The 22374-nt window shown below is 44.7% G+C and overlaps 1 protein-coding gene across 2 annotated transcripts in view; it reads left to right on the top strand.

The window, feature by feature from the left end:
• The first annotated feature begins 1018 nt into the window (after positions 1-1018).
• Positions 1019-22374, top strand: part of map6a (microtubule-associated protein 6a) — a 41039-nt gene continuing 19683 nt past the window's right edge. The window contains exons 1-2 of one of the 2 annotated variants that reach the window (XM_041258658.1): positions 1019-2626; positions 16652-16696. In XM_041258658.1, the coding sequence (XP_041114592.1) occupies positions 1539-2626; positions 16652-16696 (1133 nt within the window). In that variant the 5' untranslated portion in view covers positions 1019-1538. The remainder of the gene's footprint in view (positions 2627-16651; positions 16697-22374) is intronic. The other variant, XM_041258659.1, reaches the window with a different exon arrangement.

Raw genomic sequence — 22374 nt, 5'->3', positions numbered from 1 at the left:
CCAGCCGGGCATCTCTGCTCACACGACCTGCTGGTTACCCTGAACGCGCTCCCATTCTTCCCAATGAAGCTTTATAAAGCATTGAGCGACAGACAACAGGCCTGCTTAATTACAACGCGATTTCCATAGACACATTCACCCGCGCTTTACAAAAAAACATATCAATATAAAACAAAGTGCAATAGAAAAACGACACATCTTAAATTATCAATGCAGAATAAACTGAAAGAAAGCCTACCCCGTCGTGAATGTGCGATTTTTATTACTGCTTAGAAAACATAAAATCGGTGTTGTAATGCAACATTTTTCTTTGCAATATCACATTGTTAAATGTTTTTAAATGTGTGCAATCTTTTGCATATTATCGTATCGTAATTAAATTCTACCAACTTTTACAAATGAAATGTTCTAATTTTTTTTATTTATTTTTGTAATTGTATTATGTTTAGCGTTATATAACGTTCTTTAAATATTTACTCAAAACATAATTTGAAACGTTTCAAAGACTGTTCTGAGACATTAAGATAAAGCGTACATTGTTGTAACGAGGCTTAGAAAACATGTCTGTTAAATATTATAACCAAACAAAAGGTATTTAAAATATTGCAAAATGTTTTATGAACATCCAGACTAGAGAATGTTACCTGGAAATGTTTATGCTTTTAACGTCTATACAACTTTTGTAAAATGTTATTAATACGTTATGGGTTTGAGTGCACGGTTATTTCAACCGCGCTATCTGAAAAATGAAGCCGAGACGTTAAAAATAGTGAGTTTTCTATCTCATATTTTTATATATACACATACACACACACACACACACACACACACACACACACACACACACAATATTTTCTATTGAAAAAACAATGCTAAATAGATCACACAGAGAAAGGGTGTGGACGCTCCAGTGCATGCCCCCCCCTCCGCGCTGGCTGCAGTATTTCAGCACACCCCGCTCTTGCTCCACTGTATAGATCCACCCCCCGCCCCGGGCAGTGAAGAGTTACATTGGGGAGCGCCTCCTCTCTCACAGTTTCATTCCAGGCGTTGCGTGCTGACGGAGCAGGTGATTTTCACTGCTCGGATCCTCAGCATCTTCGCTGGGTGCTGAGACACGGAGCCGGGCGGGGTCGTTTTCATGCAGCAGCAGCATCATCCCCTGTTGTCTCTGTTGCAATGGATTTCTAAACGCATTTCGGACACAGAACTGCACCCGCAGTAGCTGATAGAGTCAGACTTGAAGCAAAACGTCTCTGATGAAAAGGGGCCAGTGTTTTTTTGCACCCTGTGTTTCTCCACGATGGCTTGATTGTATCGTTTTATTCTTTATCTTGCAGGATTTATAAAAACCCCAAAAAACGATATCTGGCAGAAAGACTGTAGGCTGTAGTTTGTTTTGTGAACAGGGACTCTGACTGACGGCCTTTAATACGCGGGCGTCGCATTACATTCTGCGCAGGCAGATTCGGGTTTAAAACGGGGATAGAAGAAGAGTGAAAAAAAATAGATATTTGTGTGCTGTTTTCTTCGTCATCATGGCATGGCCCTGCATCACCAGGGCTTGCTGCGTTGCCCGCTTCTGGAACCAGCTGGACAAAGCTGACATTGCAGTACCGTTGGTCTTCACCAAGTATTCAGATGTGACCGACGGGAGCCACCACCCCCCTCTGCAGTACCAACAAAAACAGCCTCGTCCCCAGACGCGAGCTAGCTCGGTTGCCATAGATACACAACCCACCCTCAGCGACCAGGAGTCAGTTGCTGTTAGCGATGAAAACCCAGGGGAGTCTGTGATGCGCCAGGATTTCAAGGCTTGGAAGGTGCGCCCTGAGCAGAGCTGCAAGCCCAAGAGCGAGTACCACCCTTCGGAAACTCCCTTCAACAATGAAACCCAGTACCAGAAGGATTTCAAGGCATGGCCTATGCCAAAAAGGGGAGACCATCCTTGGATTGCTAAGCCTAGCCCTGCACCCTCTGTTGATGCAGACCGTGCCCCTGCTGGAAAGCTAAAGGCACCTGCTGCGTATGAGCCCGGGATCGGGGGCGAGGCAGAACCTGAGAAGAGCGAGGTGGTTGATAAAGTGCCAGAGAAGCAATTGATTGCTGCAGAGAAGAAGAGTGCCAAGAAAGCAAAGTTCACAGCGTCAGTGGAAGGGCAAGAGAAGAAGGAAGAGGGACAACCCCCAGCCGGGCTGCCATCGTCAGAGGGCAAAGGCAGAGCGATGGTGGAAGGGCAAGAGAAGAGAGAGAAGAAGGTAGCCACCAAGACAGAGGGACAGCCGCCAGCCGGCCTGCCCAGAGCGTCCGCGGAGGGGCAAGAGAAGAGAGAGAAGAAGGTAGCCACCAAGACAGAGGGACAGCCGCCAGCCGGCCTGCCCAGAGCGTCCGCGGAGGGGCAAGAGAAGAGAGAGAAGAAGGTAGCCACCAAGACAGAGGGACAGCCGCCAGCCGGCCTGCCCAGAGCGTCCGCGGAGGGGCAAGAGAAGAGAGAGAAGAAGGCAGCCACCAAGACAGAGGGACAGCCGCCAGCCGGCCTGCCGTCGTCAGAGGGCAAAGGCAGAGCAGCTGCAGATGCCGTGAACAGGCAGATCAAGGAAGAAGTGGCGTCTGGAAGCTCGTACAGGTAATTGCATTATCCCCATTTGGTTCCAGTGTACGTTGTTTGTGTTTGTGGGTTTCAGACTGCATCATTATATTACTATCACCCCACATCTTTTTTGTCTTTTCAGTTATGTCAAAATACTAGTTACTAACTGAATCAGGTTACATGGTTTTTGTTTTAGAAGCATGATACTGTTGCATGCTTGCTTTATGTTTCATTTTGGATTTTCAAAGCATGACCTGTGGGTGCATGTTGGGGGTGTGGCCGAGACAGCAGGCCCAGTATTAGGGATGGTGATGATAAGAATTTGCTGCACTACTACAGGAATAACTACCTTGCTTTAAATAAGAACAAATAACTTTACTATTATTATTATTATTATTATTATTATTATTATTATTATTATTATTATTATTAGTAGTAGTAGTAGTAGTAGTATTGTTAATAATAACACTGTGTAACAAAAAACAATTTTTTTTTTGTTCCTGGGTAGTAAATGTAATTTCCTAATAACAGTAAATACAGTATAATTGTAAATCTCGAAAAACTACTCACTTCTAAATCTTTTGTAGTCATCTTTGTATTACTTTAGTATAAATACATGTTAATTTGGATTCATATGTTGTTTTTTTTCTGACTTTATGTGAATGAAAAGACACACATTTGCCCCTTTTCCCCATTGGAAATAGTGATATTTTGAAATATCACTGTCCTGGTCTCAAAAGCAAAGTTTGTGGGGAATAATAGCCATTTTCTATACTTCTGAGGCATAAGCAATTAGGAAATAACACTTACTACCCAGGAACAAAAATTGTGTTACATAGTGTAATAATAATAATACAAGAATTGGAGTTTTAATTACTGAAAATAAGTTTAATAAAGTTTGAAGGTTTAAGGCTTGCATTGTTTGCAGTTTGTTTTCTTGTAACTAATGCAAGTTAAATATGCTGTTGGGGTTTTGAATACATTTACAAAATGCAGGGTCATTCAGTGTAGCTGCACTGTACTTCTGTTACTGATCAATGCACATCCTTACAACAGATTATACTGTTGGGAGAATAGCTGCGTTTACTGCCATGGGCTTAGCCTAACATAACTAACTGCTTCAACAATGCATGACACAATAGTGTGCAGAACATTGTGATTTGTTTGGAGCGACAGCATTAACAGTACATGGGAAACTGTGTTAATCTTACTGGCCATTAGTAACAGTGCCGATCTATTGTGTAAAACCTCCTGTTGTATAACTATGTGCTAAGATAATTAAAGATGCAGAGCTAAACGTACAGTGCTGTGCTGTTCTGAAACGATGAGCATTAGAGATGGAAGAGTGAACTACAGTGAGTGGCATACGTTTTACACTGTGGGGAAGTTGCAGGCAAATTGATCACTCCATACTGTTGTAAAGATATGATATGGGCCCACAGTGGAAAGTTATATCCCCGTGCATTTATAAACTTGCAAGCATACAGTCTGGGATGAGTATCGGGGTTCACTGTTCAGTGCTCCAGTGTTAAACGTGCAAGCATACAGTCTGGGATGAGTATCGGGGTTCACTGTTCAGTGCTCGAGTGTTAAACGTGCAAGCATACAGTCTGGGATGAGTATCGGGGTTCACTGTTCAGTGCTCCAGTGTTAAACGTGCAAGCATACAGTCTGGGATGAGTATCGGGGTTCACTGTTCAGTGCTCCAGTGTTAAACGTGCAAGCATACAGTCTGGGATGAGTATCGGGGTTCACTGTTCAGTGCTCCAGTGTTAAACGTGCAAGCATACAGTCTGGGATGAGTATCAGGGTTCACTGTTCAGTGCTCCAGTGTTAAACGTGCAAGCATACAGTCTGGGATGAGTATCGGGGTTCACTGTTCAGTGCTCCAGTGTTAAACGTGCAAGCATACAGTCTGGGATGAGTATCGGGGTTCACTGTTCAGTGCTCCAGTGTTAAACGTGCAAGCATACAGTCTGGGATGAGTATCAGGGTTCACTGTTCAGTGCTCCAGTGTTAAACGTGCAAGCATATAGTCTGGGATGAGTATCGGGGTTCACTGTTCAGTGCTCCAGTGTTAAACGTGCAAGCATACAGTCTGGGATGAGTATCGGGGTTCACTGTTCAGTGCTCCAGTGTTAAACGTGCAAGCATACAGTCTGGGATGAGTATCGGGGTTCACTGTTCAGTGCTCCAGTGTTAAACTTGCAAGCATACAGTCTGGGATGAGTATCGGGGTTCACTGTTCAGTGCTCCAGTGTTAAACGTGCAAGCATACAGTCTGGGATGAGTATCGGGGTTCACTGTTCAGTGCTCCAGTGTTAAACGTGCAAGCATACAGTCTGGGATGAGTATCGGGGTTCACTGTTCAGTGCTCCAGTGTTAAACTTGCAAGCATACAGTCTGGGATGAGTATCAGGGTTCACTGTTCAGTGCTCCAGTGTTAAACTTGCAAGCATACAGTCTGGGATGAGTATCGGGGTTCACTGTTCAGTGCTCCAGTGTTAAACTTGCAAGCATACAGTCTGGGATGAGTATCACTGTTCAGTGCTCCAGTGTTAAACTGCAAGCATACAGTCTGGGATGAGTATCGGGGTTCACTGTTCAGTGCTCCAGTGTTAAACGTGCCGTCTCAGATACAGTGTATAGGTTAGCTTATCCAGGTCAGGAGTACAGTAATTCTGTATATCCCATTTTAGAGACATTTAGCAAACACATTGAAAATAACATTCAGCTAAAGGACAAACTAGTATTAATTGGACTTGTTTAAATCAATCATGTTCAGAACGTGTTGGTTTGGACTTGTATTGATACACATTGAAGCTTTGTGTGTCCAAGTAGTTTTCTTGAAATTGAGTGCGTAAAGTTGCTGAAAGCTGCTGTATGATGAAAATGCAGTTACACCGAGCCTGCTGACATTTTATTAGTAGCCCTACAATGAGGAGGATGTTCTTGTATTTGCATGGTTCAGTCCATCTGGTAGTTACCCATCTGCTGCCTCTAGATGAGACCCATCTCATCTGCCTTAAGCACTGAGCTTCCCTACAGAGCAAAAGAAAACATGCAAGGAGAATCAGGATTCGACAGGATACACAGCAATCAATAGAAATACCATCAGAAATAAAACTGTAGCTAATTATTAAAATAGTGTGATAGTTCATTATCTATATATATATATATATATATATATATATATATATATATATATATATATATATATATATATATATATCTGTTTACAATAGATAGATACATAGCTGGATAGATAGATAGATAGATACCACTGTGACATCAAAAGCACAGTAACACTGCAGGCTGTTGTGTAACCCTTATCTATGCAAGCTGCTTTATATAAAGATAAGGAACACATTAATAATGCAGAAGACTAAATCAGGTCAAGGAAGTGCAGCAGAGCAAGTGGGGTTTTCTGTGGTTGAAATTCAGAGGAGAGCATGACGAGTATGGATGTGATCAGAATAGATGTTTGAAATTATTCATGTTTCTATTAAGTGGGCATTTAACCTTATAGGTTGAGACTGCAAAGTTGCCTCAGACTTGGTCTCCAGGAACCAGATTTCAAGCCACTGTGACTGAGAAAGTGGCTTTGTCTTCCCTCGGCTTTATGTTCACTGTATGGTTTATTCAGCTGTCAGACCTAGTGATTGAGAATAGAGGGGATGATACAGCAACTACCAATCCGCTAACAATGAGGCAGCAGCCAGAACAGTGTGTACCAGTCTCCACTCTGAGCACTAGCAACTGCAGGGAAAACAGCACAGAGGACAGGCACTTCATCAGAATCACAGAGGATCACCAATCATACAACGAGACTGGAGCAGCAGCACAGAGGACAGGCACTTCATCAGAATCACAGAGGATCACCAATCATACAACGAGACTGGAGCAGCAGCACAGAGGACAGGCACTTCATCAGAATCACAGGGGATCATCAATCATACAACGAGACTGGAGCAGCAGCACAGAGGACAGGCACTTCATCAGAATCACAGAGGATCACCAATCATACAACGAGACTGGAGCAGCAGCACAGAGGACAGGCACTTCATCAGAATCACAGAGGATCACCAATCATACAACGAGACTGGAGCAGCAGCACAGAGGACAGGCACTTCATCAGAATCACAGGGGATCACCAATCATACAACGAGACTGGAGCAGCAGCACAGAGGACAGGCACTTCATCAGAATCACAGAGGATCACCAATCATACAACGAGACTGGAGCAGCAGCACAGAGGACAGGCACTTCATCAGAATCACAGAGGATCATCAATCATACAACGAGACTGGAGCAGCAGCACAGAGGACAGGCACTTCATCAGAATCACAGAGGATCATCAATCATACAACGAGACTGGAGCAGCAGCACAGAGGACAGGCACTTCATCAGAATCACAGGGGATCATCAATCATACAACGAGACTGGAGCAGCAGCACAGAGGACAGGCACTTCATCAGAATCACAGAGGATCACAATCATACAACGAGACTGGAGCAGCAGCACAGAGGACAGGCACTTCATCAGAGTCACAGGGGATCATCAATCATACAACGAGACTGGAGCAGCAGCACAGAGGACAGGCACTTCATCAGAATCACAGAGGATCACCAATCATACAACGAGACTGGAGCAGCAGCACAGAGGACAGGCACTTCATCAGAATCACAGGGGATCATCAATCATACAACGAGACTGGAGCAGCAGCACAGAGGACAGGCACTTCATCAGAATCACAGAGGATCACCAATCATACAACGAGACTGGAGCAGCAGCACAGAGGACAGGCACTTCATCAGAATCACAGAGGATCACCAATCATACAACGAGACTGGAGCAGCAGCACAGAGGACAGGCACTTCATCAGAATCACAGAGGATCACCAATCATACAACGAGACTGGAGCAGCAGCACAGAGGACAGGCACTTCATCAGAATCACAGAGGATCATCAATCATACAACGAGACTGGAGCAGCAGCACAGAGGACAGGCACTTCATCAGAATCACAGAGGATCACCAATCATACAACGAGACTGGAGCAGCAGCACAGAGGACAGGCACTTCATCAGAATCACAGAGGATCACCAATCATACAACGAGACTGGAGCAGCAGCACAGAGGACAGGCACTTCATCAGAATCACAGGGGATCATCAATCATACAACGAGACTGGAGCAGCAGCACAGAGGACAGGCACTTCATCAGAATCACAGGGGATCACCAATCATACAACGAGACTGGAGCAGCAGCACAGAGGACAGGCACTTCATCAGAATCACAGGGGATCATCAATCATACAACGAGACTGGAGCAGCAGCACAGAGGACAGGCACTTCATCAGAATCACAGAGGATCACAAATCATACAACGAGACTGGAGCAGCAGCACAGAGGACAGGCACTTCATCAGAATCACAGGGGATCATCAATCATACAACGAGACTGGAGCAGCAGCACAGAGGACAGGCACTTCATCAGAATCACAGAGGATCATCAATCATACAACGAGACTGGAGCAGCAGCACAGAGGACAGGCACTTCATCAGAATCACAGAGGATCATCAATCATACAACGAGACTGGAGCAGCAGCACAGAGGACAGGCACTTCATCAGAATCACAGAGGATCACCAATCATACAACGAGACTGGAGCAGCAGCACAGAGGACAGGCACTTCATCAGAATCACAGGGGATCATCAATCATACAACGAGACTGGAGCAGCAGCACAGAGGACAGGCACTTCATCAGAATCACAGAGGATCACAACATACAACGAGACTGGAGCAGCAGCACAGAGGACAGGCACTTCATCAGAATCACAGGGGATCATCAATCATACAACGAGACTGGAGCAGCAGCACAGAGGACAGGCACTTCATCAGAATCACAGAGGATCACCAATCATACAACGAGACTGGAGCAGCAGCACAGAGGACAGGCACTTCATCAGAATCACAGAGGATCACCAATCATACAACGAGACTGGAGCAGCAGCACAGAGGACAGGCACTTCATCAGAATCACAGAGGATCACCAATCATACAACGAGACTGGAGCAGCAGCACAGAGGACAGGCACTTCATCAGAATCACAGGGGATCACCAATCATACAACGAGACTGGAGCAGCAGCACAGAGGACAGGCACTTCATCAGAATCACAGAGGATCACAGGCAATCATACAGGGGATCATCAATCATACAACGAGACTGGAGCAGCAGCACAGAGGACAGGCACTTCATCAGAATCACAGAGGATCACCAATCATACAACGAGACTGGAGCAGCAGCACAGAGGACAGGCACTTCATCAGAATCACAGAGGATCACCAATCATACAACGAGACTGGAGCAGCAGCACAGAGGACAGGCACTTCATCAGAATCACAGAGGATCACCAATCATACAACGAGACTGGAGCAGCAGCACAGAGGACAGGCACTTCATCAGAATCACAGGGGATCACCAATCATACAACGAGACTGGAGCAGCAGCACAGAGGACAGGCACTTCATCAGAATCACAGGGGATCACCAATCATACAACGAGACTGGAGCAGCAGCACAGAGGACAGGCACTTCATCAGAATCACAGGGGATCACCAATCATACAACGAGACTGGAGCAGCAGCACAGAGGACAGGCACTTCATCAGAATCACAGGGGATCATCAATCATACAACGAGACTGGAGCAGCAGCACAGAGGACAGGCACTTCATCAGAATCACAGGGGATCATCAATCATACAACGAGACTGGAGCAGCAGCACAGAGGACAGGCACTTCATCAGAATCACAGAGGATCACCAATCATACAACGAGACTGGAGCAGCAGCACAGAGGACAGGCACTTCATCAGAATCACAGGGGATCACCAATCATACAACGAGACTGGAGCAGCAGCACAGAGGACAGGCACTTCATCAGAATCACAGAGGATCATCAATCATACAACGAGACTGGAGCAGCAGCACAGAGGACAGGCACTTCATCAGAATCACAGGGGATCATCAATCATACACAGAGCAGCACAGAGGACAGGCACTTCATCAGAATCACAGAGGATCACCAATCATACAACGAGACTGGAGCAGCAGCACAGAGGACAGGCACTTCATCAGAATCACAGGGGATCATCAATCATACAACGAGACTGGAGCAGCAGCACAGAGGACAGGCACTTCATCAGAATCACAGAGGATCACCAATCATACAACGAGACTGGAGCAGCAGCACAGAGGACAGGCACTTCATCAGAATCACAGGGGATCACCAATCATACAACGAGACTGGAGCAGCAGCACAGAGGACAGGCACTTCATCAGAATCACAGAGGATCACCAATCATACAACGAGACTGGAGCAGCAGCACAGAGGACAGGCACTTCATCAGAATCACAGAGGATCACAATCATACAACGAGACTGGAGCAGCAGCACAGAGGACAGGCACTTCATCAGAATCACAGGGGATCATCAATCATACAACGAGACTGGAGCAGCAGCACAGAGGACAGGCACTTCATCAGAATCACAGAGGATCACCAATCATACAACGAGACTGGAGCAGCAGCACAGAGGACAGGCACTTCATCAGAATCACAGGGGATCACCAATCATACAACGAGACTGGAGCAGCAGCACAGAGGACAGGCACTTCATCAGAATCACAGAGGATCACAATCATACAACGAGACTGGAGCAGCAGCACAGAGGACAGGCACTTCATCAGAATCACAGAGGGACAGGCACTTCAATCATACAACGAGACTGGAGCAGCAGCACAGAGGACAGGCACTTCATCAGAATCACAGAGGATCACCAATCATACAACGAGACTGGAGCAGCAGCACAGAGGACAGGCACTTCATCAGAGTCACAGGGGATCATCAATCATACAACGAGACTGGAGCAGCAGCACAGAGGACAGGCACTTCATCAGAATCACAGGGGATCATCAATCATACAACGAGACTGGAGCAGCAGCACAGAGGACAGGCACTTCATCAGAATCACAGAGGATCACCAATCATACAACGAGACTGGAGCAGCAGCACAGAGGACAGGCACTTCATCAGAATCACAGAGGATCACCAATCATACAACGAGACTGGAGCAGCAGCACAGAGGACAGGCACTTCATCAGAATCACAGGGGATCATCAATCATACAACGAGACTGGAGCAGCAGCACAGAGGACAGGCACTTCATCAGAATCACAGAGGATCACCAATCATACAACGAGACTGGAGCAGCAGCACAGAGGACAGGCACTTCATCAGAATCACAGAGGATCACCAATCATACAACGAGACTGGAGCAGCAGCACAGAGGACAGGCACTTCATCAGAATCACAGAGGATCACCAATCATACAACGAGACTGGAGCAGCAGCACAGAGGACAGGCACTTCATCAGAATCACAGGGGATCACCAATCATACAACGAGACTGGAGCAGCAGCACAGAGGACAGGCACTTCATCAGAATCACAGGGGATCATCAATCATACAACGAGACTGGAGCAGCAGCACAGAGGACAGGCACTTCATCAGAATCACAGAGGATCACCAATCATACAACGAGACTGGAGCAGCAGCACAGAGGACAGGCACTTCATCAGAATCACAGAGGATCACCAATCATACAACGAGACTGGAGCAGCAGCACAGAGGACAGGCACTTCATCAGAATCACAGAGGATCACCAATCATACAACGAGACTGGAGCAGCAGCACAGAGGACAGGCACTTCATCAGAATCACAGGGGATCACCAATCATACAACGAGACTGGAGCAGCAGCACAGAGGACAGGCACTTCATCAGAATCACAGGGGATCACCAATCATACAACGAGACTGGAGCAGCAGCACAGAGGACAGGCACTTCATCAGAATCACAGAGGATCAGAATCACAATCATACAACGAGACTGGAGCAGCAGCACAGAGGACAGGCACTTCATCAGAATCACAGGGGATCACAGAGGACAATCATACAACGAGACTGGAGCAGCAGCACAGAGGACAGGCACTTCATCAGAATCACAGAGGATCACCAATCATACAACGAGACTGGAGCAGCAGCACAGAGGACAGGCACTTCATCAGAATCACAGAGGATCATCAATCATACAACGAGACTGGAGCAGCAGCACAGAGGACAGGCACTTCATCAGAATCACAGGGGATCATCAATCATACAACGAGACTGGAGCAGCAGCACAGAGGACAGGCACTTCATCAGAATCACAGAGGATCACCAATCATACAACGAGACTGGAGCAGCAGCACAGAGGACAGGCACTTCATCAGAATCACAGGGGATCATCAATCATACAACGAGACTGGAGCAGCAGCACAGAGGACAGGCACTTCATCAGAATCACAGGGGATCACCAATCATACAACGAGACTGGAGCAGCAGCACAGAGGACAGGCACTTCATCAGAATCACAGAGGATCACAAATCATACAACGAGACTGGAGCAGCAGCACAGAGGACAGGCACTTCATCAGAATCACAGAGGATCACCAATCATACAACGAGACTGGAGCAGCAGCACAGAGGACAGGCACTTCATCAGAATCACAGAGGATCACCAATCATACAAATCACAGAGACTGGAGCAGCAGCACAGAGGACAGGCACTTCATCAGAATCACAGGGGATCATCAATCATACAACGAGACTGGAGCAGCAGCACAGAGGACAGGCACTTCATCAGAATCACAGGGGATCATCAATCATACAACGAGACTGGAGCAGCAGCACAGAGGACAGGCACTTCATCAGAATCACAGAGGATCACAAATCATACAACGAGACTGGAGCAGCAGCACAGAGGACAGGCACTTCATCAGAATCACAGAGGATCATCAATCATACAACGAGACTGGAGCAGCAGCACAGAGGACAGGCACTTCATCAGAATCACAGAGGATCACCAATCATACAACGAGACTGGAGCAGCAGCACAGAGGACAGGCACTTCATCAGAATCACAGGGGATCATCAATCATACAACGAGACTGGAGCAGCAGCACAGAGGACAGGCACTTCATCAGAATCACAGGGGATCATCAATCATACAACGAGACTGGAGCAGCAGCACAGAGGACAGGCACTTCATCAGAATCACAGAGGATCACCAATCATACAACGAGACTGGAGCAGCAGCACAGAGGACAGGCACTTCATCAGAATCACAGGGGATCACCAATCATACAACGAGACTGGAGCAGCAGCACAGAGGACAGGCACTTCATCAGAATCACAGGGGATCATCAATCATACAACGAGACTGGAGCAGCAGCACAGAGGACAGGCACTTCATCAGAATCACAGGGGATCACCAATCATACAACGAGACTGGAGCAGCAGCACAGAGGACAGGCACTTCATCAGAATCACAGGGGATCACCAATCATACAACGAGACTGGAGCAGCAGCACAGAGGACAGGCACTTCATCAGAATCACAGAGGATCATCAATCATACAACGAGACTGGAGCAGCAGCACAGAGGACAGGCACTTCATCAGAATCACAGAGGATCACCAATCATACAACGAGACTGGAGCAGCAGCACAGAGGACAGGCACTTCATCAGAATCACAGAGGATCACCAATCATACAACGAGACTGGAGCAGCAGCACAGAGGACAGGCACTTCATCAGAATCACAGGGGATCATCAATCATACAACGAGACTGGAGCAGCAGCACAGAGGACAGGCACTTCATCAGAATCACAGAGGATCACCAATCATACAACGAGACTGGAGCAGCAGCACAGAGGACAGGCACTTCATCAGAATCACAGAGGATCACCAATCATACAACGAGACTGGAGCAGCAGCACAGAGGACAGGCACTTCATCAGAATCACAGAGGATCACCAATCATACAACGAGACTGGAGCAGCAGCACAGAGGACAGGCACTTCATCAGAATCACAGGGGATCATCAATCATACAACGAGACTGGAGCAGCAGCACAGAGGACAGGCACTTCATCAGAATCACAGAGGATCACCAATCATACAACGAGACTGGAGCAGCAGCACAGAGGACAGGCACTTCATCAGAATCACAGAGGATCACCAATCATACAACGAGACTGGAGCAGCAGCACAGAGGACAGGCACTTCATCAGAATCACAGGGGATCATCAATCATACAACGAGACTGGAGCAGCAGCACAGAGGACAGGCACTTCATCAGAATCACAGAGGATCACCAATCATACAACGAGACTGGAGCAGCAGCACAGAGGACAGGCACTTCATCAGAATCACAGGGGATCATCAATCATACAACGAGACTGGAGCAGCAGCACAGAGGACAGGCACTTCATCAGAATCACAGGGGATCATCAATCATACAACGAGACTGGAGCAGCAGCACAGAGGACAGGCACTTCATCAGAATCACAGAGGATCATCAATCATACAACGAGACTGGAGCAGCAGCACAGAGGACAGGCACTTCATCAGAATCACAGGGGATCATCAATCATACAACGAGACTGGAGCAGCAGCACAGAGGACAGGCACTTCATCAGAATCACAGAGGATCACCAATCATACAACGAGACTGGAGCAGCAGCACAGAGGACAGGCACTTCATCAGAATCACAGAGGATCACCAATCATACAACGAGACTGGAGCAGCAGCACAGAGGACAGGCACTTCATCAGAATCACAGGGGATCACCAATCATACAACGAGACTGGAGCAGCAGCACAGAGGACAGGCACTTCATCAGAATCACAGGGGATCATCAATCATACAACGAGACTGGAGCAGCAGCACAGAGGACAGGCACTTCATCAGAATCACAGAGGATCATCAATCATACAACGAGACTGGAGCAGCAGCACAGAGGACAGGCACTTCATCAGAATCACAGGGGATCATCAATCATACAACGAGACTGGAGCAGCAGCACAGAGGACAGGCACTTCATCAGAATCACAGAGGATCACCAATCATACAACGAGACTGGAGCAGCAGCACAGAGGACAGGCACTTCATCAGAATCACAGGGGATCATCAATCATACAACGAGACTGGAGCAGCAGCACAGAGGACAGGCACTTCATCAGAATCACAGAGGATCATCAATCATACAACGAGACTGGAGCACTGTGTTGACTGTACTTTGGCGCTGTGGGGCTGTGTTTGATAAGATAGAAAGTAGCTCAGCCATGGGTTAATCTCCTTGTGCTTTTTACGATTACTGTGTGCAGAAGGATTAGGTGCGTGGCCTGAGGGATGGGATAGGAATTATCTGATTTCATCTCTCATGCATCTCGTGTTCTTCCTCTGCCAAGTGTTTCATAACTCCCTGTGCTCTGACAGACACAAATAGCGATGTTACATTGTGCTGCTTCATTGTAATACTATATTAATAGTGATGTCACACTGTGCTGCTTCACTGTAATACTATATTAATAGTGATGTCACACTGTGTTGCTTCACTGTAGTTCTATATTAATAGTGATGTCACACTGTGCTGCTTCACTGTAGTTCTATATTAATAGTGATGTCACATTGTGCTGCTTCATTGTAATACTATATTAATAGTGATGTCACACTGTGCTGCTTCACTGTAGTTCTATATTAATGGTGATGTCACACTGTGCTGCTTCACTGTAGTTCTATATTAATAGTGATGTCACACTGTGCTGCTTCACTGTAATACTATATTAATAGTGATGTCACACTGTGCTGCTTCACTGTAGTTCTATATTAATGGTGATGTCACACTGTGCTGCTTCACTGTAGTTCTATAGTAACCCTTGTTTATAGGCACAGGACTGTATTCACAAAGCATTGCATTGCCGGTATAGATGTTAACTCCTGTAAGCCGTACAGTATGTTCTGAATGTGTTGCATCTTGTCTGATTGTTGCATAGCTGAATATTAGATTTGGGCTGTTATCAATGTTGCATGACGTGTCATCCACTTCTTCATACAGTACCGTATGTGTTGAATGTAAAAACAAAACCGCGTGCATAGAAAGATCATTCTTTGTGCTATCCATAGTGACGACACTGGAACTGGAAAAAACAAAACAGCTAAGATGTTAAAAAAAACACTTTCCATGAGGTGTCTCTAATGACTGTGTATTTACATGGTAGTTAAATACATGTGTGCTTCCACACAATTGCAATGTTATTATGCACAGTTACAATGTACTTCATGTGTAAATCTTTGTGCACAATATATGCAAGTACACTGTTGTATCAGAAAAGGGTTAGGGTTAGGGATATGGAGACAGGGTTAGGGATAGGGAGGTAGGGTTAGGGTTAGGGTTTGGGAGGGTTAGGGTTAGGGATATGGATGGTTAGGGATAGGGAGGGAGAGGGTTAGGGATAGGGAGGGAGGCTTAGGGTTATGGATAGGGAGGGTTACTGTTAGGGTTAGGGAGGGTTAGGGTTAGGGATATGGAGGTAGGGTTAGGGATAGGGAGGGTTAGGGTTAGGGTTCTATAATGCAAAAAGATTTACACATTTAGTACATTGTAACTATGCATAATAACTTGGTTTAAAACAACTGTAATAAATGCAGCCATTTACAAAAACTGGCCTAATCCACAAAGCTTTAAATGTGGCCCCGTTCTAGACTGTGGGCCACATTTCCAAAGCATTTACTCCAGTCTTTAATTAACTCCTATTTTATGAAAGGAGAAAAAACCCAATTGACTTTACAAAACTAGTGTCAAAGGTGTAAGTGATGTCATTGACTTTACAAAACTAGTGTCAAACGTGTAAGTGATCATTGAAGGTGACTTAGCACTCTCCAGGGGTTTATTTCTCAGTTTTGTTCATTTCTGTTTTCAGTTTTCAAATAGAAGCTAATGAAAGACTGCAGTAAATGCTTTGAGAATATGGCCCTGTTGTTCTAGAGACTGTGCTTCATGAATACTTTGTATTTTATTCATGAAGAAAAATAGACTCGTGGGCTGACTCTGTGTGAGTAGGACCCGGTGTCCTGTGACAAATCCCATTAATTCATTTTATTTTCCTCCTTCTCCAAAGGAAATCCCATCAAGGAGAACACGAACACCCCCCCTCTGTCTATGGGTATGTACAGAGGTCTCGCAGTCTCAATCTGTGTGCTTCACCAATCTTCAGCATCTCAAACAGTTTAAACTAGCATAGCCGAGCAGGGAGTCCTGCAGGGATGGAAATAAGACTCCCATTGCACAGCAGTTTGATCTGCCCTCCGATTTTTGTTACAGGACATCGGGACCTCATGAGCTTGTTACCTGTACACACTGTGGCTGACTAAGCTCCTGTTAAAACCTGGAATGGCTGAAACTGCTATGCAATGGGAGTCTTATTTCCAACCCTGCTTAATGTATTTTAACTCCTGCAATATGACAATAATACCTAATAAGGAAATAAAGCTACACTAGACTTTGGTTTGTGAACAGGCGTCATCAATTAACAAAGAAACTGAAATGGACGAGGTGTCTGAGACAAAAAGGGGGTACACTTGAGTGGCAGCCACTCTAAACTCTGCCACCCTTTGTTTAACTGCATGATAACCCTGCTGGCATTTTCTTCTGGGCGAGTACATGACCTACTCACTGTACTGACACATGAAATACAATTTAAAAAGAAAAAACACACTGAAAAGTGTCCAACGAAAGAACGTGGGCTGCAGGGTTGCGATCTCTCGAGTGCTTGACAGAGACCCCCAGGGCTGGAGAGAAGTCTGACCTGGCGCAGTAGGTTTTTTGCGAGGCATGTGAAAATGATACTGCAGTGTCCAAACATTCCAGTGAAGGCAAGGACCTAGCCAGACTCAATTCCTTCAAAGAAACATGTCTTTTGATTGTACATTAACACTTCAATCTTGGTTAGAAGGCTAAACCCAGTACCCTCATAAATAAGCACCAGCTACAGCACTCCAGAGAATGTGCGAGTCTGTTCACAGGCTGGGTCCATCCCAGTGAATACATTTCTCATGCGGTACGCTGTGCAAGCGTGACGCTCTCCTTGGATTAGGATACACATCATCCAATGGCCAGACGGATTTGAGATTCAAGAGAGGGGGGTGTGACTGTACAAGGAATTCCTTTATATAGGCTACTTGCTGTGCTGTAGAGCAGCCTGGCGTTTAGACAGTAACCACGCTTACAATATCTGTTATGCATTACCAAGTCTTTTGGGGTGCATGTATATGACATTGTGTCACTCACATCCGTGAGCTTTTACACAACACTGCAGCTGATTCAGACTGGAATTTCCTCTGTTAGGTGCGTTGCATTTAAACTGCTTTGTGCAGCTCTTTAGCTTGGTAATGTGTGTTCCATTGACTCCAGTGATGGTATTTTAGTGGATTGTTCATCTCTGTGTTGCATTGACTCCAGTGATGTTATTTTAGTGGATTGTTCATCTCTGTGTTGCATTGACTCCAGTGATGGTATTTTAGTGGATTGTTCATCTCTGTGTTGCATTGACTCCAGTGATGGTATTTTAGTGGATTGTTCATCTCTGTGTTGCATTGACTCCAGTGATGGTATTTTAGTGGATTGTTCATCTCTGTGTTGCATTGACTCCAGTGATGGTATTTTAGTGGATTGTTCATCTCTGCGTTGCATTGACTCCAGTGATGGTATTTTAGTGGATTGTTCATCTCTGCGTTGCATTGACTCCAGTGATGGTATTTTAGTGGATTGTTCATCTCTGTGTTGCATTGACTCCAGTGATGGTATTTTAGTGGATTGTTCATCTCTGTGTTGCATTGACTCCAGTGATGGTATTTTAGTGGATTGTTCATCTCTGCGTTGCATTGACTCCAGTGATGGTATTTTAGTGGATTGTTCATCTCTGTGTTGCATTGACTCCAGTGATGGTATTTTAGTGGATTGTTCATCTCTGTGTTGCATTGACTCCAGTGATGGTATTTTAGTGGATTGTTCATCTCTGTGTTGCATTGACTCCAGTGATGGTATTTTAGTGGATTGTTCATCTCTGTGTTGCATTGACTCCAGTGATGGTATTTTAGTGGATTGTTCATCTCTGTGTTGCATTGACTCCAGTGATGGTATTTTAGTGGATTGTTCATCTCTGTGTTGCATTGACTCCAGTGATGGTATTTTAGTGGATTGTTCATCTCTGTGTTGCATTGACTCCAGTGATGGTATTTTAGTGGATTGTTCATCTCTGTGTTGCATTGACTCCAGTGATGGTATTTTAGTGGATTGTTCATCTCTGCGTTGCATTGACTCCAGTGATGGTATTTTAGTGGATTGTTCATCTCTGTGTTGCATTGACTCCAGTGATGGTATTTTAGTGGATTGTTCATCTCTGCATTGCATTTTAGTGGATTGTTCATCTCTGTGTTGCTTTGACTCCGGTGATGGTATTTTAGTGGATTGTTCATCTCTGTGTTGCATTGACTCCAGTGATGGTATTTTAGTGGATTGTTCATCTCTGTGTTGCATTGACTCCAGTGATGGTATTTTAGTGGATTGTTCATCTCTGTGTTGCATTGACTCCAGTGATGGTATTTTAGTGGATTGTTCATCTCTGTGTTGCATTGACTCCAGTGATGGTATTTTAGTGGATTGTTCATCTCTGTGTTGCATTGACTCCAGTGATGGTATTTTAGTGGATTGTTCATCTCTGTGTTGCATTGACTCCAGTGATGGTATTTTAGTGGATTGTTCATCTCTGTGTTGCATTGACTCCAGTGATGGTATTTTAGTGGATTGTTCATCTCTGTGTTGCATTGACTCCAGTGATGGTATTTTAGTGGATTGTTCATCTCTGTGTTGCATTGACTCCAGTGATGGTATTTTAGTGGATTGTTCATCTCTGTGTTGCATTGACTCCAGTGATGGTATTTTAGTGGATTGTTCATCTCTGTGTTGCATTGACTCCAGTGATGGTATTTTAGTGGATTGTTCATCTCTGTGTTGCATTGACTCCAGTGATGGTATTTTAGTGGATTGTTCATCTCTGTGTTGCATTGACTCCAGTGATGGTATTTTAGTGGATTGTTCATCTCTGTGTTGCATTGACTCCAGTGATGGTATTTTAGTGGATTGTTCATCTCTGTGTTGCATTGACTCCAGTGATGGTATTTTAGTGGATTGTTCATCTCTGTGTTGCATTGACTCCAGTGATGGTATTTTAGTGGATTGTTCATCTCTGTGTTGCATTGACTCCAGTGATGGTATTTTAGTGGATTGTTCATCTCTGTGTTGCATTGACTCCAGTGATGGTATTTTAGTGGATTGTTCATCTCTGTGTTGCATTGACTCCAGTGATGGTATTTTAGTGGATTGTTCATCTCTGTGTTGCATTGACTCCAGTGATGGTATTTTAGTGGATTGTTCATCTCTGTGTTGCATTGACTCCAGTGATGGTATTTTAGTGGATTGTTCATCTCTGTGTTGCATTGACTCCAGTGATGGTATTTTAGTGGATTGTTCATCTCTGTGTTGCATTGACTCCAGTGATGGTATTTTAGTGGATTGTTCATCTCTGTGTTGCATTGACTCCAGTGATGGTATTTTAGTGGATTGTTCATCTCTGTGTTGCATTGACTCCAGTGATGGTATTTTAGTGGATTGTTCATCTCTGTGTTGCATTGACTCCAGTGATGGTATTTTAGTGGATTGTTCATCTCTGTGTTGCATTGACTCCAGTGATGGTATTTTAGTGGATTGTTCATCTCTGCGTTGCATTGACTCTGATGGTATTTTAGTGGATTGTTCATCTCTGCGTTGCATTGACTCCAGTGATGGTATTTTAGTGGATTGTTCATCTCTGTGATGGTATTTTTTAGTGGATTGTTCATCTCTGTGTTGCATTGACTCCAGTGATGGTATTTTAGTGGATTGTTCATCTCTGTGTTGCATTGACTCCAGTGATGGTATTTTAGTGGATTGTTCATCTCTGTGTTGCATTGACTCCAGTGATGGTATTTTAGTGGATTGTTCATCTCTGTGTTGCATTGACTCCAGTGATGGTATTTTAGTGGATTGTTCATCTCTGTGTTGCATTGACTCCAGTGATGGTATTTTAGTGGATTGTTCATCTCTGTGTTGCATTGACTCCAGTGATGGTATTTTAGTGGATTGTTCATCTCTGTGTTGCATTGACTCCAGTGATGGTATTTTAGTGGATTGTTCATGTTGGGCATTGACTCCAGTGATGGTATTTTAGTGGATTGTTCATCTCTGTGTTGCATTGACTCCAGTGATGGTATTTTAGTGGATTGTTCATCTCTGTGTTGCATTGACTCCAGTGATGGTATTTTAGTGGATTGTTCATCTCTGTGTTGCATTGACTCCAGTGATGGTATTTTAGTGGATTGTTCATCTCTGTGTTGCATTGACTCCAGTGATGGTATTTTAGTGGATTGTTCATCTCTGTGTTGCATTGACTCCAGTGATGGTATTTTAGTGGATTGTTCATCTCTGTGTTGCATTGACTCCAGTGATGGTATTTTAGTGGATTGTTCATCTCTGTGTTGCATTGACTCCAGTGATGGTATTTTAGTGGATTGTTCATCTCTGTGTTGCATTGACTCCAGTGATGGTATTTTAGTGGATTGTTCATCTCTGTGTTGCATTGACTCCAGTGATGGTATTTTAGTGGATTGTTCATCTCTGTGTTGCATTGACTCCAGTGATGGTATTTTAGTGGATTGTTCATCTCTGTGTTGCATTGACTCCAGTGATGGTATTTTAGTGGATTGTTCATCTCTGTGTTGCATTGACTCCAGTGATGGTATTTTAGTGGATTGTTCATCTCTGTGTTGCATTGACTCCAGTGATGGTATTTTAGTGGATTGTTCATCTCTGTGTTGCATTGACTCCAGTGATGGTATTTTAGTGGATTGTTCATCTCTGTGTTGCATTGACTCCAGTGATGGTATTTTAGTGGATTGTTCATCTCTGTGTTGCATTGACTCCAGTGATGGTATTTTAGTGGATTGTTCATCTCTGTGTTGCATTGACTCCAGTGATGGTATTTTAGTGGATTGTTCATCTCTGTGTTGCATTGACTCCAGTGATGGTATTTTAGTGGATTGTTCATCTCTGTGTTGCATTGACTCCAGTGATGGTATTTTAGTGGATTGTTCTCTGTGTTGCATCTCTGATGGTATTTTAGTGGATTGTTCATTCTGACTCCAGTGATGGTATTTTAGTGGATTGTTCATCTCTGTGTTGCATTGACTCCAGTGATGGTATTTTAGTGGATTGTTCATCTCTGTGTTGCATTGACTCCAGTGATGGTATTTTAGTGGATTGTTCATCTCTGTGTTGCATTGACTCCAGTGATGGTATTTTAGTGGATTGTTCATCTCTGTGTTGCATTGACTCCAGTGATGGTATTTTAGTGGATTGTTCATCTCTGTGTTGCATTGACTCCAGTGATGGTATTTTAGTGGATTGTTCATCTCTGTGTTGCATTGACTCCAGTGATGGTATTTTAGTGGATTGTTCATCTCTGTGTTGCATTGACTCCAGTGATGGTATTTTAGTGGATTGTTCATCTCTGTGTTGCATTGACTCCAGTGATGGTATTTTAGTGGATTGTTCATCTCTGTGTTGCATTGACTCCAGTGATGGTATTTTAGTGGATTGTTCATCTCTGTGTTGCATTGACTCCAGTGATGGTATTTTAGTGGATTGTTCATCTCTGTGTTGCATTGACTCCAGTGATGGTATTTTAGTGGATTGTTCATCTCTGTGTTGCATTGACTCCAGTGATGGTATTTTAGTGGATTGTTCATC

The sequence above is a fragment of the Polyodon spathula genome, chromosome 9, assembly GCF_017654505.1.
Source record: "Polyodon spathula isolate WHYD16114869_AA chromosome 9, ASM1765450v1, whole genome shotgun sequence".
Classification (NCBI taxonomy): Eukaryota; Metazoa; Chordata; class Actinopteri; order Acipenseriformes; family Polyodontidae; genus Polyodon; species Polyodon spathula.
Note: the sequence above shows the minus strand (reverse complement) of the source record. Positions and strands in the feature narration are given on the sequence as shown.